At 43.5% G+C, this 18,037-nt stretch overlaps 1 protein-coding gene across 1 annotated transcript in view; it reads right to left on the reverse strand.

The window, feature by feature from the left end:
- The window catches only part of LOC149367835 (uncharacterized), a 31,727-nt gene that overhangs the window by 7,145 nt on the left and 6,545 nt on the right, over positions 1-18,037 (reverse strand). Inside the window, exons 2-6 of the mRNA XM_089557627.1 lie at positions 12,599-12,855; positions 9,914-10,034; positions 8,126-8,222; positions 3,753-3,881; positions 2,502-2,682 (exon numbers count right to left, since the gene is read on the reverse strand). Coding sequence (XP_089413753.1) covers positions 2,502-2,682; positions 3,753-3,881; positions 8,126-8,222; positions 9,914-10,034; positions 12,599-12,855 — 785 coding nt within the window. The remainder of the gene's footprint in view (positions 1-2,501; positions 2,683-3,752; positions 3,882-8,125; positions 8,223-9,913; positions 10,035-12,598; positions 12,856-18,037) is intronic.

The following is an 18,037-nucleotide window of genomic DNA, read 5'->3' on the forward strand; positions in this document are numbered from 1 at the left end:
TCTTAAGTGCCTCTGCCGAAATCTTTCATTCTGTCCCAAATATAAAGGTCAAGTTCAACAAGATTTATCGCCCCATAAAAAGACTTCTCGCTAGCAGTATGTGAAGAGAGTCCTAAATATAAGAAACAACATTCGTAATAGCGCACCAGGAATCGCTCACATAAGTCTTCATTTTTCAAACCGAAACTTGAACAAATTCTCGTACACTACACAACAATGATTGTTTGCCTTGCTTTGGAAAAGCATGCAGCATGTGTGTTCATGCCCTCGATAGCTACATGTTCCAGCATTGTACTCGCACCTGAAATTTCGAAATACCTTTCCACAGACCCAAACTGAGGACTGCAAATATACGTCCTATCCAGTAAAATGCCTCACTGTGCAACACGAGTTGTCCGAATTTCCTGGCACTATCTGTGATATGGTAGCCATACGGGACTGTCTCCGTGGGCGGATGTGGTCTCAGCTTTTCGCTGTCTATCTATAACATGGAAAAATGAGTTCTCTCCAAAGTAATGAAGATAAAAAAACATGAAAAGTTCCCGATTATTTTGCTCAGTAGCCTGTGCACAGCAAGTGGCTATCATAGAAATAAATTTTTTCTATCTCAGTGTGTTTGTATGGTGTTAAATTTACTGCTGCTTTTACACCGAATTACAGGTTATATCGAACTCATAAGTGTTCTTTCGCAAGTTCGATACACATGCGTGTTCAATTTTACTATACTATCAACTTCTCCATTATATTCATGTATTTTCTTCCCATTTGTAACCGCTCTCCCCTAATGCTACTATGAAACTGGCAGCTTCCAAATGAATAAATGCTTAATCGCTGCCATCCCTCTTGATAGTCTCTGTATAGGTTCTTTGGAGCCACAAAACCGCATCAAAATGAAGTTCAAAATGGATGTCACTGCTTCCCCCAACAAACACAATGCAGCTTCACAATGTAATGCAAATGCTGTCGGCTCTGACCAGGGAACCAGGGAATTCTTTCACCGGACATGCGCGAATAGAATAGACTCACGATAATTCAAACTTGGATAATTCGTACTTTCAGTTAATTCAAACAAATTTCAATATTTTGGTTGTCTGGCTATATTTTCGATGTTTTTTAAAGTCGCTTAATTCGTACAGCAATATCTCTTAAACTGAGTTAACTCAAACCTTGTCTTGCTTCTATGGTCCCGGTGCGCGAAAGAGCGGCGACCAACGTTGGATACATTAGATTTTCGGCGTTGCTTCAGCTGAAAATTCGGCCCCTCCAAATATTTAACTCATACACAGTCTGAAGGGGGGCTGTATCGATCAGAATCATCTTGTCGCCACATAGTTTTGTTTTCTGGGTCATCCTGTTGCCACATAGTTTCGTTTTCTGACCTTCACTACCAGCTCGCGACGACTGAGACTGCTGGCTACGCTTCAGCGAGCCAAGCCCAGCTGCTCGCCAGTTTGGACTCTAATTGGCACATTGCTGGCCAGGTCGACACATATCTCTCACCACCTTCTACCCTCATCCTTGATTGCAGGCACAATAACACAAGCCATCGTCGCGGAGGTTTACGTGTCATGAGGGGGCACAACCTCACAGAGCAAGTGCATTGTGAGCGGAAATCTTAAAGGAGTAGAGACACCATATTTTGGTGGCATATGTATTCTTCTCTATAACGATGCGGAAGACACTACTATGCATGAGTCACTATGTGGTATTTGCCTACGACTGCTAATCAATTTATAATCAAATTTTTCTGCCATGCTGTTTCGGTTTCAAGAGCCGAATGATGACTGTGACATCAAAGAGAGGTTATAGGTCACATGAGGCATGGAAAAACTGCGATATAATCACTCTTCATCATTTTAATTCACTACAGTGCTGCAGCCAGCCTTCCTCAAGAGCTGGAGTGGCAACGTATGTAGAAGCACTGATTATATTGCAGTTTTTTATGCTTCGCCTGACCTATAACCTCTCTTTGACGTCACAGCCATCATTCGGCTGCTGAAACCGAAACCAAAACAACACAAGAAAGAAATTCGATCATAAATTACTTAGCAGTAGTAGGAGGATACCATGTGGTAATCTGTGTGTATTAATGCCTTCTGCCTGATTACAAAAAAAGAAAACACACCCAAAGGTTATGCGTCTATACTCCTTTAAGTGGTACAAGCATGCGAACAAAGCCAACACCGCTCAGCACCACTATGGAGTAGGAACAGCCAGAAAAGAAGTTGCCCCCACTTCTGAAAAATATGCTCAGCCACTTGCCGATATTCTGGCCATGCCAGACTCCAATGACCGATGCAACAATGAACACAGCTGGGTTCAGCGTCGGCAGTTAGACAAGAGCACATGATGACGATGATGACAACGCTGCTGCTGATAATGATGGCTGTGATGGTGTGATGACGATGATTTCTATGAAGATCTGTGCTGGATGCCGATGCAGCAAAGAAGCATATGGTCCCCCCACACACCCTTATACACCCTTAAAGGCGCCCCCTGACCTTGTCGAATCCCGACATCTTGTAGGTGGTGAGCGAGAGGACGATATCCCGTGGCACAGGCCTCAAGGGCACCAGTCCCGAGTAGCAGCCCAAAAGGAGCAATGCCGACACCACAGGGCGTAGGAAGGGGTTGCGGTACGCCGGCAGTATCCATCCAGTCAGCCAGGCGGGCTTCAGGAAGCTGGAAACAGGCAGACACACTCAATTTCAATGTACTGCGATTCGTAAACAAACCCATTCACCCTTATGACTAACACTAAGCTTACAACCACAGGGGGCACTAGTGGTGCTGGAGGTATTGTCTGCACTGTCGTACTACAGTGTACGGACTGCCTAACATGCGGCTTGCTTATCACACCTTCTATCAACAGCTGTCTAGGTTGTCTCCTTCAAACTACTGTATTTGCGAGCAAATGTAGCACCTGTAGGGGCATGTCAGACTACACGAGAAGCTTGTGTCATCGGGAGAAACACCAAGCTCATTGAGCACCAAGATGCTACAGGAGGTAAGCCCGGCATCACAACACACATTTACCTTGACGTCTTAAAGAGATATCAGCTTCAAAATGACACTGCTTAAAAGCGCTCGCCAGTAGCTAACGAATGGCCACCTCTATAGCTGCACTTCAAAATGAGAAAATATTTACAAAGCTTTGTCTGCATCTGTTTCCTTGGGGTGAACAAGTGCTAGCATAGCATAGCTCCAGCCTGGCCACCCTTCAGTATCCAGCCCCCAGTCAGGGCACAAGGCACAACCGGAGATGGCACATGCTCAAGGAGCTCCATCCCACGTTCCATACACAGCAGCGGCCAACTCGGGTGGCACTCGGGTGGAATCGGGGAGCGGGCAGTTTCAGTTGCTGCAAACCACACTGACGCCCCGCCCCGTCATACGGCAGCTGCTTGAAAGTGTTCCTCCTCTCTGCATCCACACTATTACCTTAAGTAATTTGAAAATAAACAAGCAAAAGCATAGCCAGCTTTGTAGCCTACACATCTGGCGCCAAGAGCAGACACATGCTGGCTGACCGGTTTCTGAGAGCCCTGCCAAAATAAGATTTTCAGTTCAACAACTAGCACACTACTCAGGAAAAACTCCCCTGAAATAGCTACTGTGGAGAAACAACTTGCCTGACATTTTCCCTGTGCTCTCAGGTTCTAAGAGATGATAGCTCCTTCGCTATATTTGTGCCCCAATTGTACAGAGCATAAAAAAAAGGGATGTGTGGGCATGAAGACAGGCATCCTCACTTTGGGGTGACGTGGGAGTTTGGAGCCAAGAGGACGAGTGAGTTGATCGTTGGACCGGCCTCTCCCTCCTCCGTGAGAAGCCTCAGGCAGGGGTAGCAAGACGCACTGTGTGCGATCAGCGCGTCGATCCTGCACAGTGTGCCAGAAGAAAATGAAAGAATGAGGTTCAACTGGGAAGAGTGCAAAACATAACGAGGAAGACGGCACATATGGTACAACTAAATTTTTGCGTTGAAGGCATCTATGGTACACATTAAGGAGGGACACTGATTCATTTTACTTATCTTTAGTCCAATCCTAATGAAACTGCACCATCTTGCTCAGTTTTTTACACTGATTTCAACAATGAAGTTACCTTTCTCATAAATTAGCTGCTTCCCAAGATAATTATTTTAATTATTCATTTATTAGTACCTCGGTGCAAAAAAAACTGCTCAATAAAAAATCATTTTTAATCCTTGGCTACATAGTATGGTGAGTAAAGAGTGCAATAATCACAATCATTTTTCATTTTACCGTTATTAGTAATTATTACCCTTAACGTGATAGGCCTGTGTAGGCCTATGTCATTCCTACATAGGCCAGACTGGCCGATGTTTTAATGAGCGTGCTTTGGAACACAGGCGATCCCTCAGCAGCGGCACTGGCAGCAATCTGCCCTTGCACTGTAAGAGCTGCGACACCAAAAACTGTTCTCCTTACCTGGAAAAAACAAAGTTCCTTTCTAAGGACAAAACAAAAACCGAAAGAGAAGTTATCAAGGCTTATTTCATCTCCAAAAGTGGCGATAAGTGTGTTAGCGCGCCTTCTTTATCTCTTTCAAGGCAAGAGATCAATTTCTTAGATGGGCACATTCGAGCTTTCCATGGGTTGTAACCACACGTGGTCTTGTTGACACAGTCACTGCTGTGCGCACGTTCCTTTTGCTTCTGCTTGTCTCCTTGTTTGCCTGTGATAGCTTTTATAAGCACCATGCTTTCGCAAAATAAAGTCAGTCTGAAGTCTACGCTTTGTGTGTGTGTATTCGTGCCTTCTTTTGCCCCGTCGTCTTTGCGCAGTTCTGTTTTGCTCTAGTCTAGTTTTATTTATTTTAATTGCAAAGTAGATGCAATATTTTTTTTTTAAATTACATTTGCGTCTTTATCTTTTCCAGAATATATTTTTTTTTTCCTAAGTCAACAGACATTTGCAGTGGTGGGAACTGCCAAGGCCATTTTGGAGCAGGCGTTGTAGCAGGCGAAAATTTGATTTGGAGCACCTTTGTCATGTTTTGTAGCAGGAGTCCGACACTGAGAATAAGGCAGAAATGAGGTCATATGCGACGTTTCATCTAACTGGTGCCAATGTTTAAAAAATGCAAACGTGCTGCCTGCAGATCTGAATCAGTAGTGGAAGGCAGTCGTCTCGACCAGGACCGCATATTTTTCAGTGCACCTAACCTGCCACTTGCTCAACAAAAATAAAGCAGCTAAGCTTTGTATCATTAAAGGGGCTGCGAAACACTGCTTGGGGGGATACCGGCTATACTTCAGCTGTATTCTTTATGTCACACAGATGCTGGCTTAAAAAGAATTACAGGAATCGATGCACAGAAACGGGAGTTATTCAGTGGAGAAATTTCAAAATACAAGCAAACAAAATGCTGCCCTCAACTCGATTTTGGCGGGGCTTCCCGCTCCTATTTCGCTCTCCCAATGACGGCACCTGGCGCAACCAATCAAAACAGCCAGCCAGAGCACGTCACGGAAGTTTGTACTCCATGGTTGCCTGCTCTCTGTAACTCGTTCTTGCTGAGACTGGCAGCGTCATTTCCATGCCAGAGTGCCCCTGGTGGTGTATTTTTATTTTACTTGCTTTTCAGGGCTTTTATCTAAGACAAACAAGTTGTTTTTGTTGATCTAATATAAAACGCAGACAGGTGACAAAATGTGTCTCTATTTATTCACACAACTTGCAGTATATTTACTGTTTGTCCGGTCATCAAGCTCGCGCCAGGTGATGTCATATCAGCTGCTAAAAACCCGCCACTGTGTGGGGACACCACCAGAGCCATGAAGTTGTTTTTGGGTGGACATTAAAATATTAAAAAACAGAATATACGCGGTATTACCGACGCTAATAGCACCATTATAACTCACTGTATACAATCAACAGGCAAAACAGTCAACTAAGATTGTGTTTCTAGGCCCCTTTAACAGTGGTGCAAAACATTATTTGTTACAGCTGGAGAGAAAGTTCAGTTTTCATTCAGTTCAGTTCATTTCAGTTTTCTTCAGTTTAAGTTTAGCGCTTTCTTTATTTAAGCTTAAAATAATGCGTGCAAGACCTCAAAAGTGTCACATGACTGTTGACTCTCACGTCGCAATTTTACCTGCATCCTCAAAAATGTCCTGATTGAAGGAGATCAATTACAGAAAGCTGCAATTAATAAACAGGCCACCACCAGTAACAGCACGGGTCACAGCGATTGTTCTGGGATGAGCACGGCCACTTTGCTTTGGTAGCATTACGATGCTGCAGAGGAGTGCTCACGCTATCATAGCCACCAAAGCCACCCTAACCGCGCCGTATAGCGCAGATAATTTCCTGCACTCTAATACGACTATGCCTCTTGCGACGAAGCATTCTGTCGCACATGCATCGCCTTTGACTCAAAGAACAGCACCATTACCCTCTGCTCATGGTCTCGGACTTGCCAAGCATGTACCATGTGCTTCACTGCTTCCCAAAACATTTAATTAAAGAGACACTGAGGACTGAGAAGTCGGCCTGTATCGACAGATCACCTTGTTCTAACAACAAAGGCTTTCACTGAGGATAGAGCTGTTATAAGCTAGAAAAGGCGGAAAAAAAAAAATGAACAGGTGTAGCCCCCACTGGCCGATTTCGAAACTAAACAGTGCGTCGGCAGTTTTTTGGGCGCGGATCTGAGTGGTTAGGCTTCACTGCATTTCCTTCAAAATAGTGATAGCAGAGTTGTTTCGGAGTGCATGGGACGAGTTTGAATTGAGTGGCGAAAAAACATTTAGCAACTTCCTGAGAAATAAACGCCTGTTCTGCTGTTGGACGAGCATCAGCACACCCAGAAAGAGATGTCAGCTTTACTGAGCACAAAATAAAATACTAAGTGATTCTGAAGAAGAGACTCAGTTCGGATGATTTTCTTGCGCTGAGATTATAACTCAAATTGTTAATTATAGACGTATAGGCCATGAGGGACGCTGCAGTGCAGAGTTCCGGAATAATTAGACCACCTGGGGTTGCTTAACGTGCACTGACATGACACAACACATGGGTGCCTTTGCGTTTCACATCCAGTGAAACATGGCCGCCACACCAGGACTGAACCAGGGTACCCGGCTCAGTAGCCAGACAAGCTAAACCGCTGGGTCACCATGCTGGGTTTATAATTCACAAGCTTACATGGCAGAGGTTATCTGGTAAGAACACAAGCTCGAGATCACGAGTGCACAGTGTAGTCAGAGTATGCCAACCCCATCACTGTAAGTGCTTCAATATGAACTTCTATGTATACAAATTGACTTTCTACCCTCAAAGTTTCAATCATGTAGTTCTACTCTGCAAAAAGACCGAAGTAGTTACTCTTTAGCATCCACCCAAGCACAGCCATACAGCTACAAAGGAAAGCCAAACAGGTTTCACAGAAACCTCGCAGTTGAAGAAAAATTCAGCCTGATTAGGGGTTTATAGCCATCATGAATGCCTGTGAAATAGACTTATCAGCTACAACACGTGCAAACCCTAATCGTGGGCACGCGAGCACTATTTAAGGTTCTTTAAAAGCACTCTTTTTTTTACATATGCACTCACCCTATTAGTTTTGGACATTGTTGGCAGCTTCATTGAGGCAAATATGCAAAACGTATGCATGCTGTGTATTAACAATAGACAGTAAAGGGCAAACAAAAGAAACGGGGCGGATTTGGTCTCCATAGTTCATCTTTTGTCATATACTGAGAGAAAAAACCAGACTCATGCCTGTGCTTTTTCAGCGGTTACCTGTCCACCTCAGATTTGCCGCAGATCTTGGCTGCTGGAACGACATTTCTGCTGCAGCTTTGGCTCAATTTCATCAAAAACCATCGATTTGTCACAGCATGTAGCAGGCATAATGAAATGGTTGGCGCAATTGGCACAGCATTCCCACCACTGTACTTGTCATTATTCACTTAAATATTCAAAGGCATTTTTTTTTCATATTTGTATCCGATTTGTATTAGACAATTTCAATATTCTTACACTCCTAATAGGACTGCAATTACAAGAAAAAAAAAATGAGACAACTTTGCAGACATTCCTATCACTGGAAGACAAAAATAAAGCAGCGCTGCGTACTACACAACAAGACGCACCTGCGGACGCCAAGCTGCTTGAAAAAGTCCCTGAGCAGTGCAGTCCTCTCCTCGACCGTGTGCCAGTAGAACTTGTTTTGTAGACTGAAGGCCATGTCTGCGAGGGAGGATGCGACCACATTTAAAGCCGTGCATTGAGCACAGTCACTAAACACATGACAAAGCGGACAGCTTGCCACCAAGTGATCGTTCTGGAGCCACCCAGATGACAAAACAGCAAACAGAGCCAGCACAGCACCTATACAGTGTATGGCTGCAGTTCTATTGTTTGCACTAATTTAATACTGTCAAGTGCAGACACCAATTCTGATTGTAAAATCAAGGCAGGCCAAACCGAAAGCTGGGTGAGTTGACATGTGCTGTCTTTTTGTCCTTTCTTGTCCTCATCTTTATCGTGCTTTTGAAGAGATCCGTGACGCGGCCCTCACCTCCCAACGCATTCGCCAGCTTACCACCTCAGCAGGCAGAGCCATTCTCCACCCCTGGCCACTCAGACCGTTGACCTCACGGGCATGCTCTCCACTGACATCTGCACCCATTTCCACCTGGAACCTATCCCCCGCCACATGCACCAAGAATTTCAAACAGCCAGAAGATAGGACCGTCTTCGGCATCTTCTCAGTAGACCGCACCAACACTCCATAACTGGCCATTTCCTTCCGGGCGCCAGACCCCAATGCCGCTCAAACGATCGCTATCGCCCTCACCATTAAACTGAGTCACGCCCATTTCCAGAGCTCACATATCTTCACTGACCCATAGGTCACCTGGCGAGCTTAAACAAGCGGTCGCATCCCATGGCGAGCTCTCTGTGTCCTGAGGCATACTCTACAACAAGACCAGGTCATTACATGGGTCCCCGGCCACAAGGGCCTGGCTGGCAATTATACTCACCAAACGTGGCCTCCTCACAGGTCTACCCCTATCCACTCATTACACCACATACCTAGAAACCTTGCATCGCAACAGGCGCCTATACCTCGGCACCTCACAAACACCTAACCCCGGAAGACTCTTAACTCCTTTGGCGAGTTCAGACCCTCACATACCCTAATCTCCACCCCTCCATCGCCTTCACCCAACGCTATACATGTCCTTGCTGTGGCAACATCCCTACTTTCACCCTTATCACAGGGACATGACCACGCAAACTCAACCACCTGATGCGACCTTGGAGCAGTGGGAGATGAAGCTAGCCAGTGTATACCCGGGAGACCAGGAGGCGCTGCCCACCATCACCAAGAAGTCAGCAAAAGCCACTGGTGCCCTGAGGACCCCACCCAGCCACCACTTATGCAAATGAATGTTTACTCATCATCATCATTCCAAGTGCAAAAACTAAATATTGCACCTTCCCCTATGTCCCCGCCTCCATCAGCCATCAAGCATCAAGCAACCTGCATCAAGCATCAAATGTATTTGGTAGCCTACTCTTTGAAAACAGAGCCCAAGGTTAGTATGCACAAACTGGGCGTTTGCTGCCTCCACTCAACTGAAATTCCTATTTTTGTGCTCTAGTACTTCTCCACAGTAATGCAGAAAGTCAGCACCCATGCTGTCCACTTTGCAATCCTTGGTGACGTACTGGTCGAAGAAGAGTGTCGGGAGATAGTGCTGTTTACCGGTGCAAGATGATGCAGTCAACAGCCAAGCGGCATCACTTTGGTGCACACAGTGAGCATGAGCCAAAAATAGCATTGTGCCATGCCTGCTTTTGTTCCTTCAGCCAATATGTGCATGCTTAAAGTGGCAAGCCCCAAAAGTTTACACAAAAAAAGGAAAGCCCACCAGGGTAGTTTGGTGCCAGCACATCCACCCCGCGGCTCAGCAACCGAGGAATCAGGTTCTCGGTGAAGTCCCGGTAGCTCCCTGGCGCACCGTGCAGCAACACTGCCAGGGGTCGCGCCGTCTGCATCGTAGAGTGAAATGCGGTGCAGCTACTCTAGCATCTTTGGATCCCCTGAGATCTGATGCAATCACAATGACACACTCTGCAGCAGCTGAGCACCGCTGCTGGAACAGAGAGATAGTTCCACAAAATACCTCGGATAACGGTTCACATCAGGCAGCTTCAAAACACAACTTTTGCAAAAGGCAAGCTATTTCATGGCTGATGCAAGACAGTCCAAACACACACCACTGTGACCTGGCTGCAACAGCTTTCTGCTTTAGAGAATGAATTGAAAGGTCCCTGTGGGGACCATGACAGCAGCATATACCAGGTGTCCCAATTAACATTACTCAAAGATAAAAATATGCCAAGGTGCACAATAGGTGAAAGCAACTTCAATTATGTTGTTTATCATTTTATTCAGTAAGTCAGAGAATTTTTCTATTTTGTTCCATTGAATAAATAAACAAATGGAAAAATAACCTTTAGCTATTATGTTTCCGGGGAAATTCCAGTGCCAAAGTGTACAGTGTCCCAAAAAGCATCTAATTCATCAGTTTTTGTTTTGATGTGTACTATAGATTAGCTTTTTCCGCATTAAAAAAAAGCGCGTGAAATATGACAAAACTCCACGTTGCCATCCGCTCGCTCGCCCCGACAGCAGCGCCCACAAACGCACAATTAGTGAATGTAGCCGCGTTCAATGTTACCGCGCACTTTATGGGGCAAAAATAGTGAAGTGGGCTCTGGGAGAAAAACTGGAGGTAACATGGCCGCATTCAGTGCGGAAAATAGCGGGCACTCTGGCAGCAATACACAGGCCGAAACTGTCCCACTACAAAGCACGGACCACAGATATGGCAATATGGTCAAACGCCTTCAGAATCCTCTTTTTTTTTTTTTTGGAACTGAGAAAGTTTCCTCGGTTTTGCTGGGTCTGCCTTTATGACAGTGCATACCAGGTGTGTTATCTGCTGCTGGGCACTGCCACTCAAGCCTTCCATGGCTTCGGCAGGCCCGCATCATTTGTATAAACTAGTTGAAATGACACTATTATTATTATTATTATTATTATTATTATTATTATTATCATTATTATTATTATTATTATTATTATTATTATTATTATTACGTAACGCGCAGGGACGGGAGTGCTCGCGCGCATCGTCTAAAGCCACCTCTTCGACACCGAAAAGCCTCGCTGCGCGTGGTCTCGGAACTAACTCTCGCAGAACAAAACCAGCCAGGGAAACAAACATTTAATTTTTGAAACCAGAGTGGCAGGAGCGTTTATTGCGCAAATGTGTCACTTGTGGAAAACAGGGATGCAGTCGAAATCGGCACTGGGAACATACAGACTGTTTAAGAAGGAAATTGTCAAAGAAAATATCTATGATAACTCTAGGGGAAGCTCTCTGTTGATCGAAGCCAGGACGGGAGTATTGCGGATTAAGACACACCGAGTCAAGTACCAAGCAATGGACACATTACACAGTGCATGTGAAGAACAGAAGGAAACGGCTGAACCCTACAGTTGAAAGCAACAAGGCTTATTTAGTCAAAGCATTGGGTGCAGAAGACAGTGGAGAAAAAATAGATTTCAAACAAATAGAAATAACCAAGCGCTGGTTATCTGACTGGTGGATAAATTCAAGGCAGGAGTGAATTTTATCCACACTCTGATCAGGGAATGGCTCGCGTTAAAGGCGAGGAGAACTGTTCCTCTTCTCTGGTTTAAGCACAAAATATACTATGAGTCACGGCTAAGTGGTGAATTCCGCATTTGAGAGTACTGCTGTTGTGCTGCACACATGTTTCGTGACGTGGAATTTTTCATATCTTGTGCGCTTTCTTTTTAGCAAAGAAAAGCTTATCTATAGGAAACATCAAAATGAAAACTTACACGTCTTAGATGTTTTTTTGGGACCTCTACAATTTGGCACTGCAGTTTTCGCCAGAAACCCAATGGCTAAATAGTAATTTTTTCACTTCAACTTATCATTCAATTGAACAAAATATGAAAATACTGCAAATTACTACAAACAGTGGTCAACAACATGGTTGAAGTTGCCTCTGCCTATTAAGCCTAGGTATATTCTTAATCTTTGGCTAAGGTTAGCTGCGGCATCCGGTACCTGGAGGTCAAATGAAATAATACCCATGTGCCGACATTTTGGAGCATATAAAAGAGATCCCAGGAAGCTAGAAACAATCTGAGCTCTTGCTATGGCGAGCTTTGCAGCCCACGCGCTTTAGTTCTTCTATATGATACTACACCATTCTCTTGAAAAATGACACAGGAACACAGAGTAGTAATAAGTATCACTTCAAGACAGCAGGAAGGACATCTTCGAGCCAGCCGTCAGCAGCTCTAGAATACAATAAAATATTGCTTTTATATGATGTCATGAGCCCCTAGCTAACTCCCATTTGTTTTGCTAGACACTACAATCTATACGAGGAAATCCATAGAGTATACTCCATCTCAATGCTAACTTGCAGCCGTATGGAGGCTAGAGGCCTAGCTTCCCAATCAATCAGGAGAGCACCCAGAAGACATGCTACACGCATTTAAAGCGCACCTCAACATAAGTGCCCTCATCCGTCATCCTGGAACAGATGAAATTCATGTCCACCTCAATGCCGTCGACGGGAGCATTGCGGTACTCGCGCTTCGTCTTTCGCCACTCACGGTAGAGGGCGCCACAGGTGGACACCCGCAGCCGGTGCTCTATTAAATCTGCTGGCTGAAGGGCCTGGCCAGCGTCCGGCACGTAAGTGGAGGCACGGCGGACTTGGCATCGGCCGTGCAACCAGCATGCCTCGACCAGCAACTTCCCTGCAGATTACAGGGAACTCCTCAGCACCAATGGCACACCACTCTCGTTGGTCTGCACAAGTAGGGCCAGCCTGAGAGCTCAGTGTTTTAAATTTTCAGTGTTTAACATAGACTGATAAATCTCTGCGAACAAAATTCTATCATCAACTGCAAGGCTACAGAGGTCGTCAAAATCTTTGAGCCAGTACATATACGATGTCCTCGTACTGTCTACCAAGTTTGTCATAACCTTTTGCAATTGACTAAATACACATGATCAAAACCTGTGGTGAAACAGCTTTTACAGGCTTTATTTGTCCGCTGCGGCTTCTAATATGTCAGAGTGAATCTCCCAAGGGGATACTGAACATTGCACCTAGAGCATCATGAGTTAACTCACCGGGCACAGTATACACACACATTGTACTATCAGCACCAAGTGAAGCGCAAACAGGGAAACAGTCATGCAAATATAATAACACAAAAACATTAGTTGCTCGAGAAAGAATTCAAGTGGGTTCCGTAAGCACTTCCACATAGTGATCTACATGCCATCAAGGTGAAAGTCAATGGGGTAGTATTCAATCTTCACTCAACTAAAAACTTGCTTTGCTGCTCCTGGTTCTCCTGTCCTGTTTGAGTTTCATTTGATGCTGACAGTAAATATGCAGCGCTCATCTGTTTACAGCAGCAGGATTTGTCATCAACCCTTAGCAGTCAGAAAGCAAATGTGCTGAGCAAACAGCCCATTTGTGCTGTCAGCTGACTGTAAAGATGGCAGAAAATTTAGATGGCAGTACACATGGTCTTGGAAGAATGCCACTCATGGAATAATAACCTCATATTGCACCCAGACAAAAGAAAACTTGCTACGTGTGACAGTGGGCTTCTTATTGCTTTCACAAAAAGTATACACCTCTGTCAGCAGCAGGAACCTATACAGGCTGTTTTAATTGACACAATGCCACACTGACACTATGAACATGTTCCATTGCTGCTTTTTCACCTTGGTGGTTTCCATTCATGACTGTCTGTGCTCAAGAGGAATACACCAGGTCTACAATAATTAAAGCATGAGCAAAACAACCCCACAGTACAAGCGGAGAACTTAAAGCACTGAAGAGGGGCACCATGTCCAAGGACAATTAGTGGAAACCAGGATGACAAAGAAAAAGTCTGTACAAAAAGATTTACAGACGTGACTGACGATTAAGAGGTGCATGCAAACAAAAAGAAACTGCACAAAACTGAATTATCAAAGTGGCAGCGAAAATGTGCAGGTGGGTGCATACCACTAAGCTCCTTTGCACAAAAACTTGGAAAAAAGGACCAAATCAAGAGTCCCTGTTTTTAGCATAAATTGTCCACGAGTGCTAAAGAAAATTAAGAAATTTGTATGACAGATGTCTACAACTAAAGTAATAAAAACAAAATAGCATAGCATATACAGCTAGAAAATTAAGAACTGTATGCATAGCCATTATCCACCATGCAGCAGTAGTAACATCTCTTCGAAATTACATTACCCTCAGCTCGGGCAAAACAATCGTGCAAAGCCAGCATTGTCTACCATAACATCCAAATAACACCTCACCCAGGGTGCTGCCACATGCACTTTTCCTGCTTGAATGAAATTTAAATTGGATTTTGGGGAAAGGAAATGGCACAGTATCTCTCACATCTCGGTGGACACCTGAACTGCATGGTAAGGGAAGGGAGGAAGGTAGGAGTGAAAAAACAAAGGAAGAAAGAGGTGTGGTAGTGGAGGTCTCTGGAATAATTCCGACCACCTGGGGATCTTTAACACGCACTGACATCGCACAGCACACGGGCACCATTTCCTAATTGCAGAGTGCAACTGTTTTCACATGTGGCATCTTAGCACTGCAACTGTACCTTAACCAACAGTCGCAACTCAAGAATAAGCAATGTACATACTAACAGCAGTTGGAGGGTAATGTGTGTCAGACTCCCAAAAGATACTAATGCAATTTCTACCGCATTTCTGCAGTATAAATGCAGGCAGTAAATGCTTTTATTTATTATTTACTTATTTACCCTAAAGGTCCGAAACTAAACATTACATGGGGGGATGTCTAAAAAAAGCAGCACCTAATAACAAATGATAGAAAAGGTACAGTAGGAAAAGTTGAGTTTTAGGGAATGAGAGAAGAATCCAGACCTGTGCATAAAACAAACTCAGCCATTGTTCAGTACAGCACAAGGAATAACAAAACATCAAAAAGCAAATGGTACCGGCAAAATGGTAACACGCATAGGATGCAAGCATTATACGACGCAGTTTCTATGTTCAAAAATGTTAGTAAAGCTGTTCTAGTAAAGCTCTACCTCGCTACCCATTAACGTGGTACTGTCACCAGAGGAGAGAGCATGCATGTCCCCTCATATCTGACACATATCAGGTGACTGGATTACGTGACTACGCCAAAATAAAATTTTTTCTGCCCACTCACGTCCCATAAACTTCCGATTGCTATAGTAGATAAGGTATTTGACTGCTCTTCTGCTTGTTGGATGTTTGTATGTGTTCAGTGCACTGACACACGTGCCTTGGTTAGTGAGAGTTTTCTTTTAAAGCTGAAAAAATTATCGAGGTGCAACTCTATTTTTATGCATGCCTAACCTTTAGTCACTTTACTCAGATCTTTGTGCACAAGACACATATAAGCCTATATTTTCTGTCTTGACATTCACACTTCTTTCAAGTTTTGCTGTCATCTTGACTAGATTTTTCCATTTTATAAATTTTCCTATTGATTACAAATCTCCATTAACTCTTACAATGTCCATCATTTAGAACAACATTGATATTAGTAGATTTTTGTACTTTCTAGTATTTTCCAATCAATGATATTAAAATCCGTTATCATTTCTTTTGCATAAAAGTATAAATTGATTCTGATTCTGAACCAATTCTGAAATTATTTACAGAAAAAATAGGTTTTGTAACACCTCCAAAAAAGAGTTGCTTTCTATGAGGCAATAAACATTATTTGTAGTGTGAGGTATTGGTCAGTCATAGCATTCAAACTCTCAGATTGTTTATGCAATAAAACAACATTTCATATATTTCAGAAATTCTGGAATATTTTTACTTTCGCATCATGGGCCTAATGTCACCAATATTTACCATAATTTTCATGAAAATTTGTATATTAAACAAATAAAATTTCACATTACAACCCAGTATTTCTATTTTAAATGCGTACTATCGAGTAGTAAGTATATTTAGCCTCATTTTGATGTTCTGCATCCTACTGTAACTAAATCATTTTGTATGTTCTGCATCCTACTGTAACTAACAAACTTTCGGTCAGAAATAAAAAAAAGAACCTACAAAAGATGCCAACCACACTACGGAAAGAGTTAACATTAGCAGGGAACACAAGTCTTGGCACTTCCATCCACAAATAACCACTTCAGACCTTAAGATCTCTTTTGGTCATATGATCTCGCCAATAACTGTTGAATGATTACAATACCTACTGTCCTTACACTGTCATAAACTTGGTCCTACTCACTTCACTTCATATTATTCTCTTTTTTCTTTCAAAAGATGTGCTGGAGTTTATTCCTAGTTGATTTGCGTCAGCCCACTTCTTCAAATTGGCACACGCTTACTGATTCCTGCTCCAATTTAATTTCTGACATGCCTGATGCACACAATTTCGTAGACATCAGTGTTGTGTTGGGTTTTACGGCACATAAGCAACTGAGGCCATCATGCACCAAATTCAAGGTATAGGAAAAGTTTTCTACAGAATTTTATAGAAATGTGTACAAATGTGTACAAATGTGGGTGTGTAGGGGGTCTAAAACGTTGGTTAGTAGTACCTAGTGACGACAAAGAAAAGAAATTTCAGAAATTGCTACAAATAAAAGCTTTAAAGAGGGTTGAGTAACCTCAGCAGCCATACTTGGCTGGGCAAGGATCTTGAGACTCCCAATCAATCAAAAAAAAAAGACCTCAGCCTTCCTCTCGGGAATGAGAGAGTGGCTGAGGTGTGTCAAAAATCTGGCGAAGCAGTGGGTCAAAATTTAGTTTCTTAAAAACACTTGAGTCTCTTGAAAAGCTAAAAACAGAAGACATGTCAATACTTGCATTATCACCTAAGACAGTGAAAAGGAATGCATTCATTATAAAATAGAGTATAAAACAGAGTAAAGCATTTTTTGCTTAGTTCTTCAAGTTTCACACACAAGAATAAGAAGTGATTTGCTGCAAGCTCATCTCCACGTTTTTCACAAACAGGTTTCTCGTTTTGTCAGCAGGAAGTTGAGTGCAAGATGTGTATGCCCGATGATGTGGAGACAACGTAAAATTACTGCTATAAAACGTTCTTGGGGTGTGCAGGTATTCCATTGCCAAGGACAGGATTTACAAAATGCAGCTTGTTGGTTGGTTGGTTTTTGAGGAAAGGAAATGGCACAGTATCTGTCTCACATATCTCGGCGGACACCTCAACCGTGCCGTAAGGGAAGGGAGGAAGGTGGGAGTGAAGGAAGAAAGAGGTGCCGAAGGTGTCCGGTATAATTTCGACCACCTGGGGAATCTTTAACCTGCACTGATATCGCACAGCACATGGGCGCCTTTTGCGTTCCGCCTCCATTGAAATGCCGCCATTGTGGTCGAGTTCGAACCCGGGTACTCAGGCTCAGTAGACGAGCGCTTTACCACTGAGCCACCACGGCCGGTGCAATTTGTTGCGTACTTCATCATCCCAAGTTGTCTGCTATTTAGCCTTCATATTACTGTGTATCAGTTTTGTACAGTCTCAATGGGGAATTCGGGCTTTCTTGATCTCACGACTGCAAGCTTGTGCAGCCCATAAATCAGCTCTTTCATTCCCATGTATTCCAACATAGCTTGGCACCCAGCAAAATTTTATCACATGCCCCTGTCTCAGGGCTTTTTCTATGTTGTGTATTATGTTTCCGGCTAAGGGATCGACTGCATTTCTAGAATGGAATGCTGTGAGTAGGCTAAGCGAATCTGTGTTGATTATGCGGTTTTCAGTACTGTTACTTATTATTTTGCCAACAGCTGCCGATACTGCATAACATTTGGCAATAAAAATAGATGCACAGTTTGTCAGCCTTAGTATTTCTTGCCAGTTTCCTTGCACTGCCGTGCTTCCGATATAGTCTGCTGTTTTTGAGCTGTCAATGTAAAATTCTGTGT

Source organism: Amblyomma mixtum, chromosome 1 (genome assembly GCF_055824585.1).
Source record: "Amblyomma mixtum isolate Tamu chromosome 1, ASM5582458v1, whole genome shotgun sequence".
Classification (NCBI taxonomy): Eukaryota; Metazoa; Arthropoda; class Arachnida; order Ixodida; family Ixodidae; genus Amblyomma; species Amblyomma mixtum.